This window comes from Leopardus geoffroyi, chromosome A1 (genome assembly GCF_018350155.1).
Source record: "Leopardus geoffroyi isolate Oge1 chromosome A1, O.geoffroyi_Oge1_pat1.0, whole genome shotgun sequence".
In the NCBI taxonomy this organism is placed as follows: Eukaryota; Metazoa; Chordata; class Mammalia; order Carnivora; family Felidae; genus Leopardus; species Leopardus geoffroyi.
Window position 1 is genome coordinate 81,885,022 of NC_059326.1, and position 19,112 is coordinate 81,904,133.

Consider the following 19,112-nt stretch of genomic DNA (forward strand, 5'->3'; position numbering starts at 1 on the left):
ACGGCCGCCGGCCGACTCAGTGACACTCTTTAAGTTGATTTTATATGTCCGAACTTCCCGTAAGTGTGAGGCACCGTCCCAGGCCCGGGAGGCGCAGTGGGGACATTGCTGTAAGTGTGGCAGACCCGGGCCTCGGGGACGCACGGGGGGCGCACCGGGGCGCATGGACGCACCTCAGGGCCATCCCCACCGTAGCACCTCCCGGGTCTGGTGGCTGCACTGGCCCCAGTGGTGGTATCCGGGGCAGACCCTCCTCAGCTGAGTACCTGGGCCTCCTCCCCACTTTGTTTCTGGTTCATTCCTTCAGGAGTGCACCCTCCCCGCCCACTGTGCCCACTTGTCCCCTCCCTGGTGACTGATCTGTTTTTTCCTTCTCCTTACCTCTCATCGTAGCTCAGATCAAGTTTTTACTAAATCAATCTTGAAAGATTTTTAAATGTCTGATTTCGCTCTTCTGAAACCTTAGCTTTTCTAGAATTTGTTGCCTCAGTTTACGCGAATAACATCACTGGGCCACAGCGTAGTTATGGAGCTGTCCTCATTCCCTGGCATCTCTACAACGCTTCCTCGCAGGCTGGGCCCTAAGGAAGTGTGTCGCACATATCTTAGGAAGAACTCAGAGATGCCAGGACCGAGGAGGCCTGTGGGCCCCGCGAGAAGGCCCCTCACCCAGTGCCACTGTGTTTGCTTGGCATTAACATGGAGGGGGCTAGAGATCAGACACAGGAACACACACACGCGAGCACTCAAACCAGGGTGTTTGCGCAAGACTCAGGCGTTACTTTGTTCGTGCCATGCCCAGCTGCCTTCGTCTCGATGGGGCTTAGAGCAATAGGTACCTCCTAGGCAGCACGGTCAGAGCGATTTCAATGGGCGATGGACATACACAAAAAGACGTGTGCAGCCTGGTACCTGCTGGTTAATGGGCATGGCCTTGAGCTGCAGGTCCCTGGTGAGGCCTGGGCAGTGTCCCCTCCTCATGCTCAAATCCCTGAGCCCTGATGTGCTTCCAACCAAACCTCCCTACAGCAGCTGCTCATGCAGCCGTGGGTCAATTCTTTGGCAGTTGCTCGTGCTGCTGTGGTCAGTTCCGTGGCGGCTGCTCGTGCCTCCATGGGTCTGTTCTGTGGGTCATTTCCGTGGCAGCTGCTCATGCCACCGTGGTCAGTTCTGTGGCAGCTGCTTGTGCCGCCGTGGTCATTTCCGTGGGTCGGTTCCATGGTGGCTGCTTGTGCCACTGTGGTCAGTTCCATGGTGGCTGCTCATGCCGCCGTTGTCAGTTGCGTGGTTCCTGTGTCCTCAGGGGCCTTGAACCCCCCAGAGCCTGGAAGCTGACTCCCAGGCCGGGGCTTTCCCGCAGTGCCTTTACGTCCCCCACTACCAGGGCACACCTCTGCTCAGCCATCCGTTAGTGCACAGTGCTGCTCATTCGACTTGAAAGAAGGACAGAAAGACGAAAACAGAAAGCGTGGTTGTCCCCACCACTCCATCCCGGATCAGCCCAGCAGGTGCCTTGCCTCTCACTGGCTCAGAGCTTCCCGGGCCCGCCCTCAGCCGCGCTTGCTGGCCCGTTGGAACAAAGGTTCAACCATGTAATGGAAGTCTCGTCCTATGAAAAGCCGCTCAGAAGCCTGGGGAAACTATGAACCAGCGCACAGGGCCAATGGTGCCAGACAAGGTCTGTAACATGAGGTGTTTGTCCGCAGTTACACATTTGAGAGGTGAACTTTTGCCGTTCGGTAGCTCTGTGTAGATGGTGGGGAGCCAAGACCAGAGCTGTGGGAGCGCGATGGTATAATCACGGCGTCCTCGGTCATGAGTGGGGCCCCTCTGCAAGGGGCCCAGGGTACACATCTCCATCCTGCATCACTAGGAGGACAGGGTCCCTGGGAGGCTGGAATGGCCAAGGCCACTCCACACAAGCACAAGGCCGAGGTTAAGCGTCTGCTGTTCCAGTTCTGGACCCCCTTGTGCCTCTTTATCTCCAGATGGAGCTTTCCTGGTTTGAGACAGTTTTCTTAGATTCTTGTTTGCTTTGGAGGTAAGAGGGTTAGGTCACCCACAAGACTGAAGATGGTATCATAGATAGCCTGGTTCTATGGTAATTCACATAAACCTGAACAACCCATGTGCATCGAGGGGCCATCTCTGGTGACTGATGACGCCCTTGGTCCTTGGGCAGCAGAGGTTTGGTGATGGTAATGCACATCTCTGGCCACACACCCTCCATGGTTGGAACGCATCTCATGGTGTTACCTCTCAGAAGCCCCTTTCCGTTGGCTGTTGGTAGGTGAGGACCCTTTTTTAAGATGTACATCATTCTGTGGGAGCATTTATAAATCACGAGTAGTATTGAGGAAACAGTCATCAGTAACTTTTTTAAAAAAAAATTCACTTGCGGAGCATTTTCTACACTGATACGTGAACCGAAATCATTTCTCCTTCTGGTCCCACCAACGAGAACACTGAACCCTAATTAACTTATTCCTGTCGAGCAGCAAGCAGGCTGTTCTCAGATGAGCCTCGCGGCTGGAGTGCTTTGTAACACAAGTCAGTGAACATTGCATACGGGCTAGAGGCAGGGAGTCCGTGTGTGGGGGCATATGGACGGTGTTTTCATGACTGTGATCTTGAGAAAACAGTTATGTTTGTTGTGGGTATTTTTACACATAAAAATTAAGTTGGTCCTGGTTTGAGGACTTTTCTGAGCAGAACGCTTTCCTCCAAGATGCTCCTCAGAGGACAGAGGGCGCGTGAGGGTCTGGGGCCGCGGGAGGCTTGGAGGTGCCCTCCTGGGCATTCAGTGTCATCCAAACAGGACTAGGAAGTCCCTGTCGGGGGGTGGGGGACAGATCGGGCACTCAGGAGACAAACGCCCTGGACACCCTTTCGTGTTGGGGACTCCTGTCCTGGGCCTTCCCACCTCCGGCCCCTATGGTCCCTAAGAATGAGGACAAAGAACTTCAGCAATAAATGCACTATTAGCAGTTAGCTTGCAGACTCCCATCTGTAGTGAGGAGGGTGTTCACCGAGCTGTCACCATGACTGTACCAGTGAGTCCCAAGCTGCCTGCTGAGGACATGGTGAAGGTAGAGCAGGTGTGTCCTCATTGCCAGGGCCCTCAGCCAAACTCCTGTTCAGGAGTCAACATGTTGTGTTTTGCTATCGTTTGCCTGTAAAAATTACAGCTGAGGCCCACGCGTGTTAGCGCACGAGGCACTGGGGGCTGTGACTCATAGCCCCGGTCTGCCATCGTTAGCAGACGTAGGGATCTACCGACTCTGAGGAGGCAGTGGGACCCCGTCCCCCTGTGGTGCACGCTCACACTCGCACGTCTGGCTGTTGGCCAACGCTTTACACAGAGATTGCCGTGTTTCCTGCCAAGCAGGGCTGCAGGCGTGGGGCCCAGTGTCAGGAAGCGGAGGCAGCCTTCCTGCCAGGTCCCGCGGGTGGGCCCATGCACAGCTCCGGGCCCTGGCTGCCCCAGCCCCGCCACAGGCCACCCCTTCCGTTAGCTTCTAGTGAAAACCAAACACCCTGCCGACCGGGCACGTAGACAGCTGCCACGCTGTGACCCGTCTCAGAGTTTAAAACGTTTGCTGCCCCCCCAGAAGTTAAGCATTGACGAGGCCACGCTCCGATCAGAGTTTCTCGTCTGGGCGCTCTTGCCTTTTGGGGCCGGGGAGCCCTGTGCAGTTAGTAGACCCCTGTCCGGACCCGCCGGACACTGGTAGCCCTGCACCCCCACCCCCACCCCCTGTGGCAGCCGACACAGTCTAGGGCCAGTGCAGGTGTCCCCTGGGGCACAATGGCCTCCAGGCAGGAGCCCTGTGTCAGTTCTGCTTGCATCCCGGTGAGGGACCGGTGGGGTCTGTGGGCGGCCTGTTTCCTGCACAGAGTCCTGACGCTCTGCTTGTCCTCAAGTCCTGCCAGTAGCTTCCCACCTCACTAAACGTAGTGCGAGGCCAGTCCACGTGTTCACCCCACCGAATTGCGTGGGGGCCGTGTCTTTGGCTGAAGACGAACCGGGACAGAAGGCCGTTTGTTGTCTAGCATTTTGATTCTTCATGAAACAAAGCTGTTTCCTCCGAAAGGCTAGGAACGTTTTCTGAGATGCACAGTTCACAGGGCCCAGGAGGGGGTCAGTTCTCGGGCAGTCCTGCACAAGGAAACCTGCCCTGGGCTGACTTTTCCCTAAGAGGAGGCTTGGCAGTCGCAGTTCGTTTTCTGTGTCTGTGTCTGTAGCTGAGAAATGTGTCGTTTCCGTGATCTGACCCTGTGCTTCGCCACAGGTGGCTCAGTTGCGTGTCGTGGGGGCGGGAAGCCGGGCCCGCCACGCTGGCTGCCAGGGGCCTCTGTGCAGCTCTGTCCTGTCTGCCTGCACTTGTCCCTTCCCTGTGACTTTCCAGGGGCAACCCCGCCTGTACAGTGTCACTGTATGTGACGTGGTTACCTCACCCGCAAGCCGTTCTTGTGGTGGTTTTTCTTCCAAAGCAGGCAGGTGTTTGAGTCGAGTTTGAGAGAGAACAGGCAGGTCTCCTGAGTTCTTCCTGAGCGTGCACGAGGCCAGAGCTGGCAGCCGGGGAGCATGTCTTCCCCATGAACCCGGGACAGAAGCGCTGTGCACACCCCCCTCCCAGCTCTGGTGTCTTCTCACTCTTAGCGTTCGTGGAGCAGCGAGGGGCCGATGGCGGGGGGCCCATGCAGGAAGGGGTCTGAGCCCCAAACCGCTGGCCTGGCCCCAGGGTTGGGGTGCCCGGGGTGCCGTGTACTGCCACTTTCTCGCCCTTGGAGTAACAAAGTCCCTGTAGCTTTGGGGTCTGGAGTGTTGGCACGCAAGAGCGGTGAGATGTGTCATGTAACACTCTGGTTTTGAGTGTGAAAAGGGAATCGTGTGTACTGACTAGACACCGTTTGGACTGTTTTCCCCACAGATATTTGGAAACTGGACCTTCGGGACACTGGTGTTCACTGTGATGGTATTTACGGTCACACTAAAGGTGAGCCTTCTCCAGCTACAGTGGACCCTGCTAGAATATGCCACCCCACCTGTCGTAACCTGTGGCCAGGGTGGGAGCCCCATGCACGCAGCTCAGGCAAGCTCCTGGGCCGCCCAGGGGTGATCGTCAGTCATTTAAATAAGTCAAGTGCACAACAGCACACAGGGCCACCCAACACACGAGCTTCCAGAATTACACCGGAGGTAAATGAGGGAATGAGCCTTTTCTTTCCAAAAGGAGTCAGATCAGAATTCTTTCCAATGACAAGCAGCTCTCCCCCCCCCCCCAATATAATTAAAATCTACTTTAAAACAAATTAATGTGTTGGAGGTGCCTGGGCGGCTCAGTCAGTTGAGCATCCAACTTCAGCTCAGGTCACAATCTCACAGTTTGTGGGATCGAGCCCCACATTGGGCTCTGTGCTGGCAGTGTGGAACCTGTTTGGGATTCTCTCTCTGTCTCTCTGCTCCTCCCCCACTTGCACTGTGTCTCAAAAATAAATAAACACTTTTTAAAAAGATTGTAAAACAATTAATGTGTTGTAGAAAACTCAGTCTTTTTAAAGTCAAGCCAGATTCTTTTTTCTTTTTTTTCTTTTTAGTTTATTTGGACAGAGAGAGAATGAGTATGTGTGTGTGCTCATGAGTGGGGGAGGGGCAGAGAGAGAGAGACGAGAGGGAGAGAGAATCCCAGGCAGGCTCAGCGCTGTCAGCACAGAGCCTATCATGGGGCTCAATCCCACAAACCGTAAGATCATGACCTGAGCCGAAATCAAGAGTCGGACACTTGGGGCGCCTGGGTGGCGCAGTCGGTTAAGCGTCCGACTTCAGCCAGGTCACGATCTCGCGGTCCGTGAGTTCGAGCCCCGCGTCGGGCTCTGGGCTGATGGCTCAGAGCCTGGAGCCTGTTTCCGATTCTGTGTCTCCCTCTCTCTCTGCCCCTCCCCCGTTCATGCTCTGTCTCTCTCTGTCCCAAAAATAAATAAACGTTGAAAAAAAAAAAAAATTAAAAAAAAAAAAAAAAAGAGTCGGACACCTAACTGACAGAGCCCCCAGGCGCGCCTGGTCAAGCCAGATTCTGTACGTGGTACCATTCTGTGTGTCCTCCCACCATCTGCCCGAATCTTCACGTGGCACAAAGCCCACCAGCGAGCTCCTTAGTAGTGACAACCACCACAGTGACTGTGCCGCTGGGGCCTCCCCGTTTGAGAAACACGCAGGGGCAGCCTCCCCGGGATGTGGGCCATGGTTACCTTCTTTCTCTCTCGAAGCCTAAGGTTCTCTTTATCCTAAGCGGTTTTATGTGGGCGTTTTGGCTAAAATGAAGTTGGTGGCAGTTTGTGTGTTTTCCTCGTTATTTTCCAGCTCGCTGTCCCAGCTGTCACGGCTCCTTCCGGCATGCCTGGGTACCAGCCTGACTGATGACCTCTTTCTTTCTTCCAGCTGGCACTAGATACGCACTACTGGACTTGGATAAACCACTTTGTCATCTGGGGGTCACTGCTGTTCTACGTTGTCTTCTCCCTCCTCTGGGGAGGGATTATCTGGTACGACCTGGGTGAAACGTTCCCCATGCTGTGCATGCTCCCTTCCAGGGCTTTACACGACATTCCTGTGGCAAGTCACAGCACTGGGGCCCAGGACAGCAGGGGGAGCGAGGCCGAGTGCTCCCCACTTCTCTGGCCCGTGCTCTCCGTGAGGAGACGCAAGGAGTGCTTCCCGATCGGGCCGGGATGAGCGAGACCGGGGTGCTTGGCAGGGAACCTGGTCCAGACGGCAGGCCTGGCCTGTCTTCTCTGAAGAAGTCGCTACTGAAACGGGAACCTGGGAGGAGGTCACCCTCCTCATCACGGGTCCCACATGTTCGGTGCTTCCTGGAACAGGGCCCAGGCTGGTAGGCCTGGCTCGTTCGGCATCCCCCGTGCCAGCAGTGACGGCCAGTGTCTCGGGTGAGCCGGCGGGGCTGGCCTGGGGCCCCGTGCTCTTACAGGAAGACCGCTGTGGCTGCCGTGCTGAAAACAAGCCTGTGAATTAAACATGAGCAGGACAGTCAACCTGCAGGGAAGCCGGCAAGTTGTGATGCTGGCGTGGTGCATCTTGATGGGGCGGGCATCTGCTCTGGTGCTTTCAGGGGCACACCTGTGTCATGCTGTCCCTTCTGCCCAGAATGTCCTTTCCAACTAGCCTACTGGGTGAGCTCCTACTGATCCTTCAAAACCCTGTGGGTCATCGTCCTCCTTGATACTTCCCTTGAACCAGCACACAGGCGGGGCAGTCCCACATGGTCACCTAAGCCTCTGTCCCTGATCCCGTCACAGCACATGCTGTATTTTCTATAACTCTCCTGTGTGCCCCCCACCTCCCTGTAAGCAGGAACATTTCCTGAACATGCGTGGGACAGGGAGGTACAGAGGGCCGTGATCTGGGAGTGCCTTCAACGGGCCATCCTCTCCCCTCCACGTGTTGGCTTTGAACACAGCTCTGGATGATGCAGGCGGCCCCTGGGGGACAATGCCCCCTCTCGTCCCCGCCTCTGGGAGCGTTGCTGGCCTCTAGTGGCCAGATCTGTGCACTGCATGTTCTTGGGGACCCGCAAGTGCTGAGCTGGATGGGCTTCTGGTGGTTTCCAGCCTGCCTGCCCCCAGCTCACGGTCTGTGCTGGTCCACGTTTGACCCTGAGAGTATGTCTGCCCCGCTCACAGGCAGTGGGCATAAGAATGGTGGAACTAAGTCAGGGTCACCGCCAGAACGTTAACTGTGGGTTCCTTCTCACTTCTCTCGTGGAGCCCAATGTAGATGTTTTCTCTGAATTCTGGATTTGCCTGGGAACGAGGCCATTTCATGCTGTTTTTGTAGAAAAGATGCCAGTTTGTTCACAGGATGAGCCTTGGGTACTTAGCTGGCTCTGCTGACCAGAACCCACACTTGCCTTCTGCATGGTTAAAGATTTTTTTTTAATGTTTATTTATTTTTGAGAGAGAGACAGAGCATGAATAGGGGAGGGGCAGAGAAAGAGGGAGACACAGAATCCAAACAGGCTTCAGGCTCCGAGCTGTCAGCACAGAGCCCGACATGGGGCTCGAACTCACTAACTGCGAGATTGTGACCTGAGCCGAAGTCAGATGCTCAACTGACCGAGCCACCCAGGTGCCCCACCTTCTGCGTGTTAATAGCCTTTGCTCAGGTTATGATTCTAAGATACAAAAACAAAGCAAAACAGAAAAACCACCTATTTTAATTTTTTAAAATCTTTTTTCCAGTCCTGACCGCTGCAGGGCTCTCCTCTGGCTGTGGGATGACTCCCTAGAATCCCTCCCTCCTCCCCTGTTCCTTAAGGCCCTGCAGCCACTGCTTGTGAGTAGTCAGCACACAGGCCAGGGGTCTGGGCCAATGAGTATCGGTGACAACAGTAAGAGCTCCCTGAACAGGTGGGCTCTTCGTGCCAGCAGAGCAAACAGGCTGCGGTTTCGGCGTCCTCCCGACGACCTCTGACCTGCCAATCTGTCCTTTTTCTCGTGTCCTTGGCGCTGCAGGCCCTTCCTCAGTTATCAAAGGATGTACTTTGTGTTCATCCAGATGTTGTCCAGCGGCCCTGCCTGGCTGGTCATCATCCTGCTCATCACTGTCAGCCTCCTTCCCGACGTTCTCAAGAAAGTCCTGTGCAGGCAGCTGTGGCCCAGCGCCACAGAGAAAGTCCAGGTACTGGCTGCTCGCAGGGGGAGGGACGGTGCAGGGCGGGGCAGGGCGGGGCAGGGCGGGGCGTGGTCCCCAGTGTCCAGCCCGAAACAGGCACTGTGATCCCTGTAAGGACAGCAGGAAAGGTTGTGTTTGGAAATGTGATAGGTCCAAGTATTACTACTGAATTTCATGACACCATATAGGATTTTTTTTTTTAGTTTATTTATTTATTTCAAGAGAGACAGAGTAAGCAGGGGGCGGGTCAGAGGGAGAGAGAGAGAGGGAGAGAGAGAATCCCAAGCAGGCCTCCATATAGGATTTTAAAACATTGAGGTAGATGAGATTCGAGACTACCCATGTTTAGATCCAAACAGCTACTCCGCTGAAATAGAAAATGGTCGAGAGAGAAGGATTAAGCCAACACAAATGACAAATTCTTTTGCGGAAATCTAAAAAAGTTTTTTTAATTAATCGTTATTTGGTGGTAAAACTGCATTAGTTTTAGGGATAGTGAATGTGGCCCAAAACTTGAGCATTTATATTGGGAAGTTCTGGTGATTTCTAGGCTCACTTATTTTCCCCAACCTCAAATTGAGGCCAACAGGCTGAATTGTGGGTTCAGGAAAGAAGCGACGTATGCATAATGCCCCATCAGCACATGTCACTCAGAGCTTCTCAAAACCACTGTGGCCTGCTCAGGAAGCATCCTCCTACTCCTGTGATCTCAGGGAGGGCACGCCCCCATCCCCCCACCCTGTGACCTCAGGGAAGGCATGTCTCCCATCCCCTACCCTGTGACCTCAGGGAGGGCACCCCCCCATCCCCCCACCTGATTTTGCCTCTGGAGGTGCAGAGCCCCTGTGAGGAGAAGGGAGATCCTGCTGGTTGTGCAGAAGCCCAGACAGGGTGGTTCCTGCAGGGCTCACATCTTCCCTGCTGAGCACAGGTGGTTGTGCAGGTGAAGGTGGGGGGATGTGCAGGTAGGAGGCTGATTCACACACTTCAGGCCCAGGCCCCGGCCCCGGTGGGGTCGGCGAGCTTTCTTAGAAAGAAGTCTTGCGCCAATTTAAGACGTTGAGCCCAGCGCCCCGGCTCCTGGTGATTCCCTCCTTTGTGGGTGTTTGTCGACTCAGCACTGGCAGCACTCAGGAGTGAGTGGGTGTTTGTGAACGACTTCACCCTGAGCTCCGTGGCGTGGCCGCCCTTAACCGTGAGGATGGCAGGGCAGTGGGAAAGGGAGGCCTCTGCCTGGCTGGGTCTGGGCTGGGCAAGGGAATGCTTGTGGTTTGCTTGGAGGTGGCCGATTAACCGGGCTCAACCGCCTTAACTTGTTTCTCTTTTCCCTTCCTCCTGCCCTTTTTCTCCAACCTGTCTGCCTCAATAACCACCCCCACCCTGTCTCGCTGCGCACGGCCCCCCGGCCCCTGTGGGACTGCAGACTGAGAATCAGTGCCTTTCTGTCGAGCAGTCCACCGTCTTTATGCTCTCTCAGACCTCCAGCAGTCTGAGTTTCTAACGGAACAAGGTGATGCTTTTCTGTCATTCGGCATGGTGGGGTTACAGTCGCAGGAAGCAGAGGGCTGACCTTCCTGAGAGCCGTGCGCACACCCACTCTGGGGAGTGTCCGGTCCCATGGCGGGAAGCCCTGGGGTGACCTGTGTCTTGAGATGCAGAGAGGGCTGTGTTCTCTCCATGCCAGGAACTCACCTGTGTGTCTCTCTGGGTGTCCATTTGAAGTACCAGGTCCCCTGCCAAGGTGCGGCCACATCCTTCCTGCGGGTGTAGGGCTGCACCACCTTACACTGGCCACCGGGTGGGACTGGCTCCCAAGTCACAGGAGCCCAGGTGGGAAAGTCACCTCAGCACCACCGGTCTCTCCTCAGCACGTGGCGGATGGAGGGCAAGGCCTCCTCACTCACAACCCCCTCTGTGGACCTATTCTGTGTACAGGGAAACTGAGGCCACCACGTTAGAGTATGCTCAGGACCCACAGAGCATTGCAGAAAAGACCAGACTCGGGCTGAGCCACTCAGACTGTGGACTGTGTGTTGGGTCAAGCGTTTCTCCAAATTGCCTTTTAGCTTATTTTTTAAAATCTGATTATTTTTAGACAAAGCCCTCTACTTTGCTGTAAACGGCGGTAGTGGCTTATTTCGCTGCTTACACAGAAGTTTTCTGTGGCAGGCACCCAGGGTCACAGCCTGTTGCAGAGCCAAGATTTTAGGCACAAAGTGTTGTCCAGAGATGGCTTTCAGTCTGTTTTTCAGCAGTTTATTCATGTAGCTGAATACCACATTGACGTATGCCTCAAAATTAGTGATGCTTGCATCACTGTCTCCCAAGGCAGCTTATTCGTAGGAAAATGCCTTTAATAATGTTTGATTCTATACAGTTGAAACACTTTTTTAACTCACAGGATGGTACATTTTTTTTAATTTTAGTAATTATCAGCAATCAAAGTTTTTCTGTTAAAGTGCCATCAGAATTTGCTAGAATGAATTACCTAATTTCATCTCACTGTCAACCAACTTACTTAAAAACATCTAGAATGCAATTATTAGGAACATCTTAAGTCACAGGATGTGCTTGTGAAATTGATTAAATCCTGTCAACTCTGAGCTAAAAATCTATGCTTTCACTACGGAGGTGGTTTGTTAAGACTCCATCTTGGAAGCCTGCCTCTAGCCGCTGGAGAAGGTTGGTGCTGGGCTCCCTGCAGTGTACTCGGCCACACGGGGCGGCCCGCAGGTGTAGCCACACCACGGAGTGCCTGGCACACACACGGGTGGATATGCCTGTGCTTCTGGGAAGCCACCCGACACCTGCAAAACTTTGGAGGAACAGAGCCTAGACCGGTCCTCACTTCAAATGGACAATTGTTTCCTCCCATCTGTTCTGATACAAAGAAAAACCTCACAGGGGCCAGGTTTCCAGTGTAGACCGATGTGACCCATATATGTGTATTTCTGTCTGCATTTAGCTGTATTCTCTATACGATCCCACCTGTGCAAAGGGCAGTGACCGCACCTCTCTCCCCAGAAGACCTTGTACTTCCCGTACTCACGTCTCAGACCCTGTACCTGTCCACCTCTTAACGATTCTCTTCTCCCGACCACTGAGAAACTAATACGGTTTAACTAGAAAGCCGGCGCCGGGAGGCCTGGCCCCGTCGACCTGCGGAGCTGTGACTCCGGAACCCTTCAGGGGTCTAGCCTCAGGCCGGGACTTCTGCGCTCCTGGAGTTGGGGCCAAGGGGCAAGGGACCAGGGTGTGGTACCTCCCCTTTGGAGCGAGTGCGGCCAGTCTGGGTCCTCTAGCCGGGGCTCCCCCAAGGGCCCTCGGCCGCCCCGGCCCTCGGGCTCCATCTGGTGAAGGGCGCCATCAAGAAGACCCGCTCCTTCCCCGACGGTGCCCATGTCGAGAGCCCGTGCCCGCCCCACGGCCCCAGCCCGCACAGACTTCCGCGGCCAACCACATGCCCTTTGGGCACAGAGGAGCCCGGTCCAGCGGTGCCCACTGGCAGAGCAAACCCCACGTCGGCCACGAGGCCAGACTGTGCTCACGGACGGGAGGCACTTCTGGGGCCGGGCGCAGCCCCTCTCAGTATGTTTCCTCGCCTTGCAGCAGAGCACGAAACTCAAAGCATCAGTCGCTGCCGCGCCCAACACGGACCGGCCACTTCTGAAGGACCTCTTACCGCGGCCGAGGCGCCACTAGCCAAGGATAGGTAACAGTGTCCGCCACACCGCCCGGCGGGCCTCCCGGGTGTGCTGTGGTCCTTCCAGACGGTTTGTTCTTCCTCCAAAGTTTTGCTGTGCTGTGCCATTTTTGATAACGGGTTCATGGTGAAAAAAAAAACCCTGCTTTTTATGCACACGTGTGTGTTTCTATCCCAGGTAAGTGACGTGCCTGAGAGTGGCCGGGCCACACACGGCCGTGCACTGTGCCCACACACACGTGTGCCGTGGCCCTGTTGTCCCACGTGTGTTTATGAGCTGCTACTCCCCCAATGTGTTCAGGGTTCATTTTGCCAGAACAAAGCCTGTTCCGCGGACTTCGTTGTGGAAACAGCTTCACCTGAAAGGTCTATCAGGAAAGAGTGTATTTTGACAAAAAAGGGGAACGTTGCATGATTTGCATTGAACGCCGGCCCAGACAGATGTCTGGCGCAGGCCTTCTGCTGTCCACAGGCTGACACATGGAGCCACATCTGCCCCTGAGAGGCACAGACTTGCAGCCACGCACAAAGAGCACTCTGAGTTAGGTTTTTGAAGTGTGACAGGCACATCTGCCTGGGAACGGTTTTCCTTTAAGACCGATTTCTCCTTGACTGCTCCCCCACTCCCCACTGTCCGGTAAACCTCAGGACGTCTAGGCCAGGCCACAGGGTCCCGTGAGCTGTCAGAATCTGCACAGACTGTGTTTGCGTGCGTGGAGGTGACCGTGGACCCCGGTCTCAGTCCCTCCGGCCTCTGGAAGAGGCTTTGCATGTTGACATGCATCATCTTTGCCAGACGGTGGAGCCAAGCCGGGGAGCCATTTGTAGCCAGAATACGGTCACCACGCTGGCTTGGTGCCCTAGTTCAGATGGGTCACATGTGTCCACTCCCCCACCGCATCTGGAACGGGAGCCCCCACAGGCAGCATCAGCGCAGGTTGGGTGGGGTTCCTGTGGGGGGTCCTGGGACTGACACTGTCTGTCCTGTTCTCCAACAGAGCACACGCGTGCACGGCCAGAGCCGCCTCCCGGAACTCACCCTCCTGGCCTGTCGGCGGAGCTCCAGCCCCTGGGCCACGTGGCCAGGTCCACACGCAAAACAGGAGCCACTGTCGTGGCCTCCTCTCTCCAGTCTCCTGCACAGCCATTCTGTCCCTGTGCCCCATGGGGGGACCACTGGTGGACAGGCCATCAGTCCAGACCTCTGAAAGCCACACGTGTGAGCCTCTCCCCACCCTAAAGGAGGGACCAGGGCAGCGGGACTTGTCTGGAGCTTGTGGCCAGCACATCACCTCTCCTGGCTCTGGTGGCCTCACACTGCCTCCGACGGGCATTCAGTTGTGTTGGGAAGAAGGGCCCCAGGGCCTGCTGTGTCCCCACTGCATGGGGCCTCCAGTCTCAGACACCTCCGGAGAAGGACACCTGTGTGGACGTGCACCGTGGACGTGGAGCGCAAGTGGCCACCCCACTGACCGTGCTGAGCACAGGGGGCCTGTCCTCACCATGGGACGGGCTGGCCTTGCCTCTGTGCCTCCTTGTCCACAACCCTCTGGTCCTCATGCTTCTAGAACTGGCTGGACCAGCCCCTCGAGCCACGTGTTCCCACGGCCTGTCAGCGTCATGGCCTGTGCCCTGCTTCTGTCCAAACCCACCACACGGTGGGGCTGGCCTTCAGGGTCCTGTCTGGTGTGGAGTTTGTTTCTTCGAGGGGGTGCTAGCGTCCCCCGTGTGTTGCAGGGTGTCTTTGAGTCTTTCCTGTCTGCTGGCTGCCCCATGGAGAAAACAGAGTATCGCGTGTGAAGAATGAGTAATACCGTCCGTGTGAGCCTTCCCAGTACAAGCTCTGAGATAGTTATCCTCACGCCCCCAAGAATAGAGCCTCCCCATGTTCTCTTGTTGGGAGAAGTCTCCCCCACTTGTTCCAGGGGCAGACCACAGGCTGTGACGGTCAGACCCCTCCATATCCTCACTCAGAGGTGCCCTCCGGGGGCCGCGTCCATCTTCCAAGATCCATTTCTGGCCCACACTGGTCTGATGGTGAGTCGGCCTCTGAACCCCGAAAAGCAATATTGCCATCCCAGACTGCTGCCCACACTCAAGACCTTGACCAAACATTGTGTTTTCTGTTAGATGCCCGCTTTGTTGTCGTCTGTGCTGCCCAGGACATTAGTTGGGGTGGCAGAGCCATCAGAAGGCTGGTGTGCTGACAGTCCCTGGCACTTCTCTGCACCAGTAATTGTTTCTAGAAATAACCTCTTTGACATAGCCTTAATGGTCCGGAAGGAAACAGAGATTTCAGTCTGAGATTCAAGTTCACATGTTGAAACTGATGCCTTTTAAGAAAAGCATCACCCAGAAGCTAAAGTACAAGCAGGCACCTTGCCCACTGCGGATCCCGTGCTGTGGAACCAGGGACGTCGGTGAGTGAGCCCGGCGTCTACTTCGGAGATGCGGGATTTCAGGTGTTTTTGGAAGTTAAGGTTTCATAATTTGATTGTATAATGTTTCGCCTATAAAATATTTATTTGAACTAGGGGGTTAATTCAATGCGTACACACAGTGGTTGGGATAAGTTCAAGTGAAGTGGAAACACCATACCAAAGACCAGGAGACAGAACAAAGAGTAAGAGAGGGTCTCCGCCATGAGGGTCCTCGCCACGCCTTCCGCTCCGCCCTCCCCACGCCCTCTCCGCCCTGACCTCTCACGCCCTCCCTGCACCGCTGTCCCTGGTCACGCCCTCTGCCCTCGCCACGCCCTCCCCTCCTCTCCCTGGCTACGCCTTCCGGTAATGCCTCGGTCACGCCCTCTGGCCCCGGCCGTCAGGTCCGCGCCGGACCTTGCGAACGGTGGTGTGTGCGTTTTTACAGCCGTTTTTAAGAACCTACTATGGGTATAAATGTCCCCCCACCACCTGTAGGGGGACAGATTCTCTGTATGTTTAGTTAACAAATTCTTTGTAACGTATTTTTTTAGAAATCTTAAAATTGCCTTTGCACTGAAGTATTTTCATAGCTGTTTCTATCTCTTTTATTCATTTATTTGTTAACATACCGCACCTAATTTTTAAAGTATGTTTTTAAAGCTTTTATTTTTTAAGTTGGTGAACTTTTGGCCACTTTACATTTAAATTCTGGTGAGAGTTTTGGCTGAATGTCTCAATACCCGATGAATGTGAATTTTCAGATTTGATTTTATTCTCTACACCTGTTTGTTTTTGGTGTTTCCGGTGGCAGTGATTAGTTGAAGGCATATTTAGAGCACAATGTTTTGCTTGCTTTTTCTTCACAGTTGATTGTGATTGTCATCTGCTCTTTGTTTTGTTTTCGATTTCCATCCTTCGGCCTTAAGATAGAAGTTTCTCGAGGGATGGTTCAGTATCCTCTTTCCACCTGTATTGAGACGGTCACCGTTTACCTCTGATGATGCAAGTCTCCTTATGAAAGTCCCTAACCCCTTACATGCTCCAAAATGTCTTTTACAAAATTGTTTGGGAAATATTAAGTGACTGTGCCTGATCATTGGAAACAGGGGCGGGAGACAGAGCCTCAGAGGTGAGGAAGAACCCGCTGAAAGGCCGCACGTGGGACTCCGTGCGATCTTTCACCAACAGTAGTTAATGATTACTGGCCTTAAACTGACCTTAAAGCAAGACATGTCAACTTTTAGCATTTTTCTTAGTTTTGAAAACCTTGTTCAGGACTGCACGTGTTAATGAATTAATTCATAATTTCCCACACTGGTCCCAGCATCTGGTTCTGGACCCGCACACCATCCCCTAAGAACAGGTCACCAATAAAGCACGGGTGGTCCTGACCCAGTCACCGTCTCTCTCCTGCTTTCAACTCCGAATCTACTCAGGGCCACAGGCGTGCACGTGTCTCAGCATGCACACACGCACACAGCGCACACACGTACGCACTCCCTGGGCCCTGTGCATCCTGCCTCCCTCCTAAGGGGACCCTGCCAGGAGCTCCGGCAAGACCAGGCTCCTTAGACCTCGAGCCTTGTGCCCTGGCTGGACGCCGGAGGCAAGCGTGGACGGACAACGCTGCGGTGCTCTGGCCTGATAAGTGTCTCCTGTTCGGGGGTTCCCCCCCCCCCCCGCCACTGACACCTGCACACTGGCACCTGTGCCCTCAGGACGGTGGCAGAGAGGCTCCTCTGTGACCCGGGCATCCCTGGGCTCTGGCTGGCACCCTGCCTTGGGCAGCTGGGGAAACACACCCTCTTCTCCCAGACCAGCCTGTGCATTTGATTCCATAGGGTGAACGCAGAGCACAGAAGCCTGGGGGGGGGGGGGGGGGCGCGTTCCTGAGCCTGGGAAGGAGGCCGGAAATGCTTCTGCAGGTACAGGTTGATAGAATTGTCCTTTGGCCTGGTGAGATTTTGCAGCTTTAACTACAAAAATGTCTCCCACATGCTGTTCTCATTAGTCTCGAATAGTTGCACATCAACCAAATGTTGAGTGCAGCCTAAGGGAGTTCTCCGCTTTTTTTTTTTAAACCACTAAGTGCATCTGTTTTGCACTGACTGGTGAAAACTAATGCAACAGCTTTACTTCACCTTGAAAATCACATTATTTATTTAACAGCTGCGTGTCACGTTTCGTTGTTCAGTGTTTTGCCTTCTCCATTTCTTTTGGAAGTTTCCCATTTAAAAACAGGAAAAATGTCAGTTGGCAAATGCAATTTTTTTTTAAGCTAGCGGGTGGGTGAGCGGGAATGAGAATCATTCTGATATTGTCTAGAAACAAAGCTTTAATGGAGATGTGTTGGAAGTATTATTAAAGGGTGATTCTACTTTTGCAGAAAAAATCTAAAGATCAGTTTATATAGCTTTATTTTTTACCTTATGAAAATATACAGAATTTTAATATGCATATATTGTCTCTGACTTAAAATTATGACGTGTCTGCATTGCCATTTAAAATGTCCATTCATTATGTAACGTAGTAAAAGAGAACCTTCAAAATGCATTTAACATGAACGGTATCTATAGTTGTCATCATCATAAATACTGGAATTTATTTTTAAATTATTGAATATAGTAGGTGCATTTAAGATGGCCGATCAGCCTCCAGATAGTAATGTTAACCTGCTTTGAAAAATTAAATTGTGATTAAACCAAATCTTACATTTCTGTAAACTTTATTTTGTATGCTACTGTTTTTAACTTTTATTTCTGTAGATAAAGTATGACTTGATAATATTAATTATATTGGACTTTTCTGCAGATTATCTAAGCAGGAGACTTGAATCTGCTTGCAATAAAGAAGAAAAAATGTCTGGTTTGGTTTCTTTATTAATAAAAAAAGCAGCAGTTGGGCTTAAATCTCTGGGGACAGAAGCTGCAGGGTGAACCTCTCAACCTGAGTGTGTGTCTGGGCTGAAGGTGGGGTGTCCTCCCAGAAATGGGGGGCAGCGCCTGCATTCACCAATCGCGGGATCGCCGGCTGCCCTCGCACCGTCCTGCCCTTGCACCGTCCTGCCTGCGCCTGCACTCATCCCGCGCCCTCAGGCCCCTGCGCCCTCCGCTCACACCCAGCTAGGCCGGGATGGGCTGCGGGCTGATTTTGCACATCTGGCTCCCCACCCACTCAGGTCCCAGCGCTGCCCCTTCCTCCTCTGGGGCCGTTTGCCCCCACACTGCCCAATGGCCACTGCCCCCCCTCCAGTTCCTTGTCTGAGGACTGGCCTCGGACCCACAAAACCTGACTCCAGGCCCCAGATCCTGGGATTCTGTCCCAATTAGGGCGGCAAGGATAGAGCCCTAAGGTTGGGGATGCTCGGTTCTGGGGTTGCCACCTCACGGGCCTCCCCAAGCCCCTGGGAGGAACCAGGTCAGGCCTAGGGTTCCACCGTGTGCAATTCTAAATTTGGGGCTTTTCCCGGCCTTGTGCACCACAAGCACCACACAGCAAGCGTATCACACGCTGAGCGGGTGTCAGTCACAATCACCAACCAAACGCTAGTGGCCAACACCAGACTCTAGGAAACACAACAGGAAGTAAATGCCTCCCGTGATTCTGGGGCCCCGGGGCCTCCGGTGCCTGTTGTTGGTTGTCCGGTTTTCACACCTGTCTCAGGTGGCCCGAACCTGAGGCCACGCTACCCCTGGCGGCTGATGAGTACACTTGCCTGGCTTGAAGCTCGAAGATGTAACGGCAAACCCACTCACCTGTGCCCACGTGAACACAACCGTGCACATCACCTGGTCCTATCCTAGCTTAACAACACCCTCTTTCATGGGAAAGTCTTGAGAACATATAGTTTCTCAATTTCTTTCCTGCATTAAGGGGATACCACTAGCATTTTTTTTAATGTTTATTTTCGAGAGAGAGAGCATGAGGGGGGGGCGGGGCAGAGAAAGAAGGAGACACAGGATCCGAAGCAGGCTCCAGGCCCTGAGCTGTCAGCACAGAGCCCGACGCAGGGCTCAAACTCACAAACCCAAGATCATGACCTGAGCCAAAGTCGGACGCTTAACCTACTGAGCCACCCAGGCACCCCTAAAACTTAATATATTAATTCCCCTAGGGAAAATACTCACCTTTGTACATTTTGTACATTTTTATGATTTCAGGACTCATTGGAATAATTCAGGAACATTGAAATAGCAAATGTCTAACTTATCACCGAGATGCATTCACTTGTCCTAATCCGAGAACCTGTCAACTATTAACCAGATGAAGAATTTCTCAGACACTGAAGACACCA

The 19,112-nt window shown here is 53.7% G+C and overlaps 1 protein-coding gene across 2 annotated transcripts in view; it reads left to right on the plus strand.

Moving 5' to 3' along the window:
- The window catches only part of ATP11A (ATPase phospholipid transporting 11A), a 123,158-nt gene extending 105,479 nt beyond the window's left edge, over positions 1-17,679 (plus strand). Inside the window, exons 26-30 of one of the 2 annotated variants that reach the window (XM_045482431.1) lie at positions 4,935-5,000; positions 6,443-6,546; positions 8,533-8,698; positions 10,116-10,202; positions 13,394-13,501. In XM_045482431.1, the coding sequence (XP_045338387.1) occupies positions 4,935-5,000; positions 6,443-6,546; positions 8,533-8,698; positions 10,116-10,193 (414 nt within the window). In that variant the 3' untranslated portion in view covers positions 10,194-10,202; positions 13,394-13,501. Of the gene's footprint in view, positions 1-4,934; positions 5,001-6,442; positions 6,547-8,532; positions 8,699-10,115; positions 10,203-13,393 lie in introns of both variants that reach the window. The other variant, XM_045482430.1, reaches the window with a different exon arrangement.
- The last annotated feature ends 1,433 nt before the right edge of the window (positions 17,680-19,112 follow it).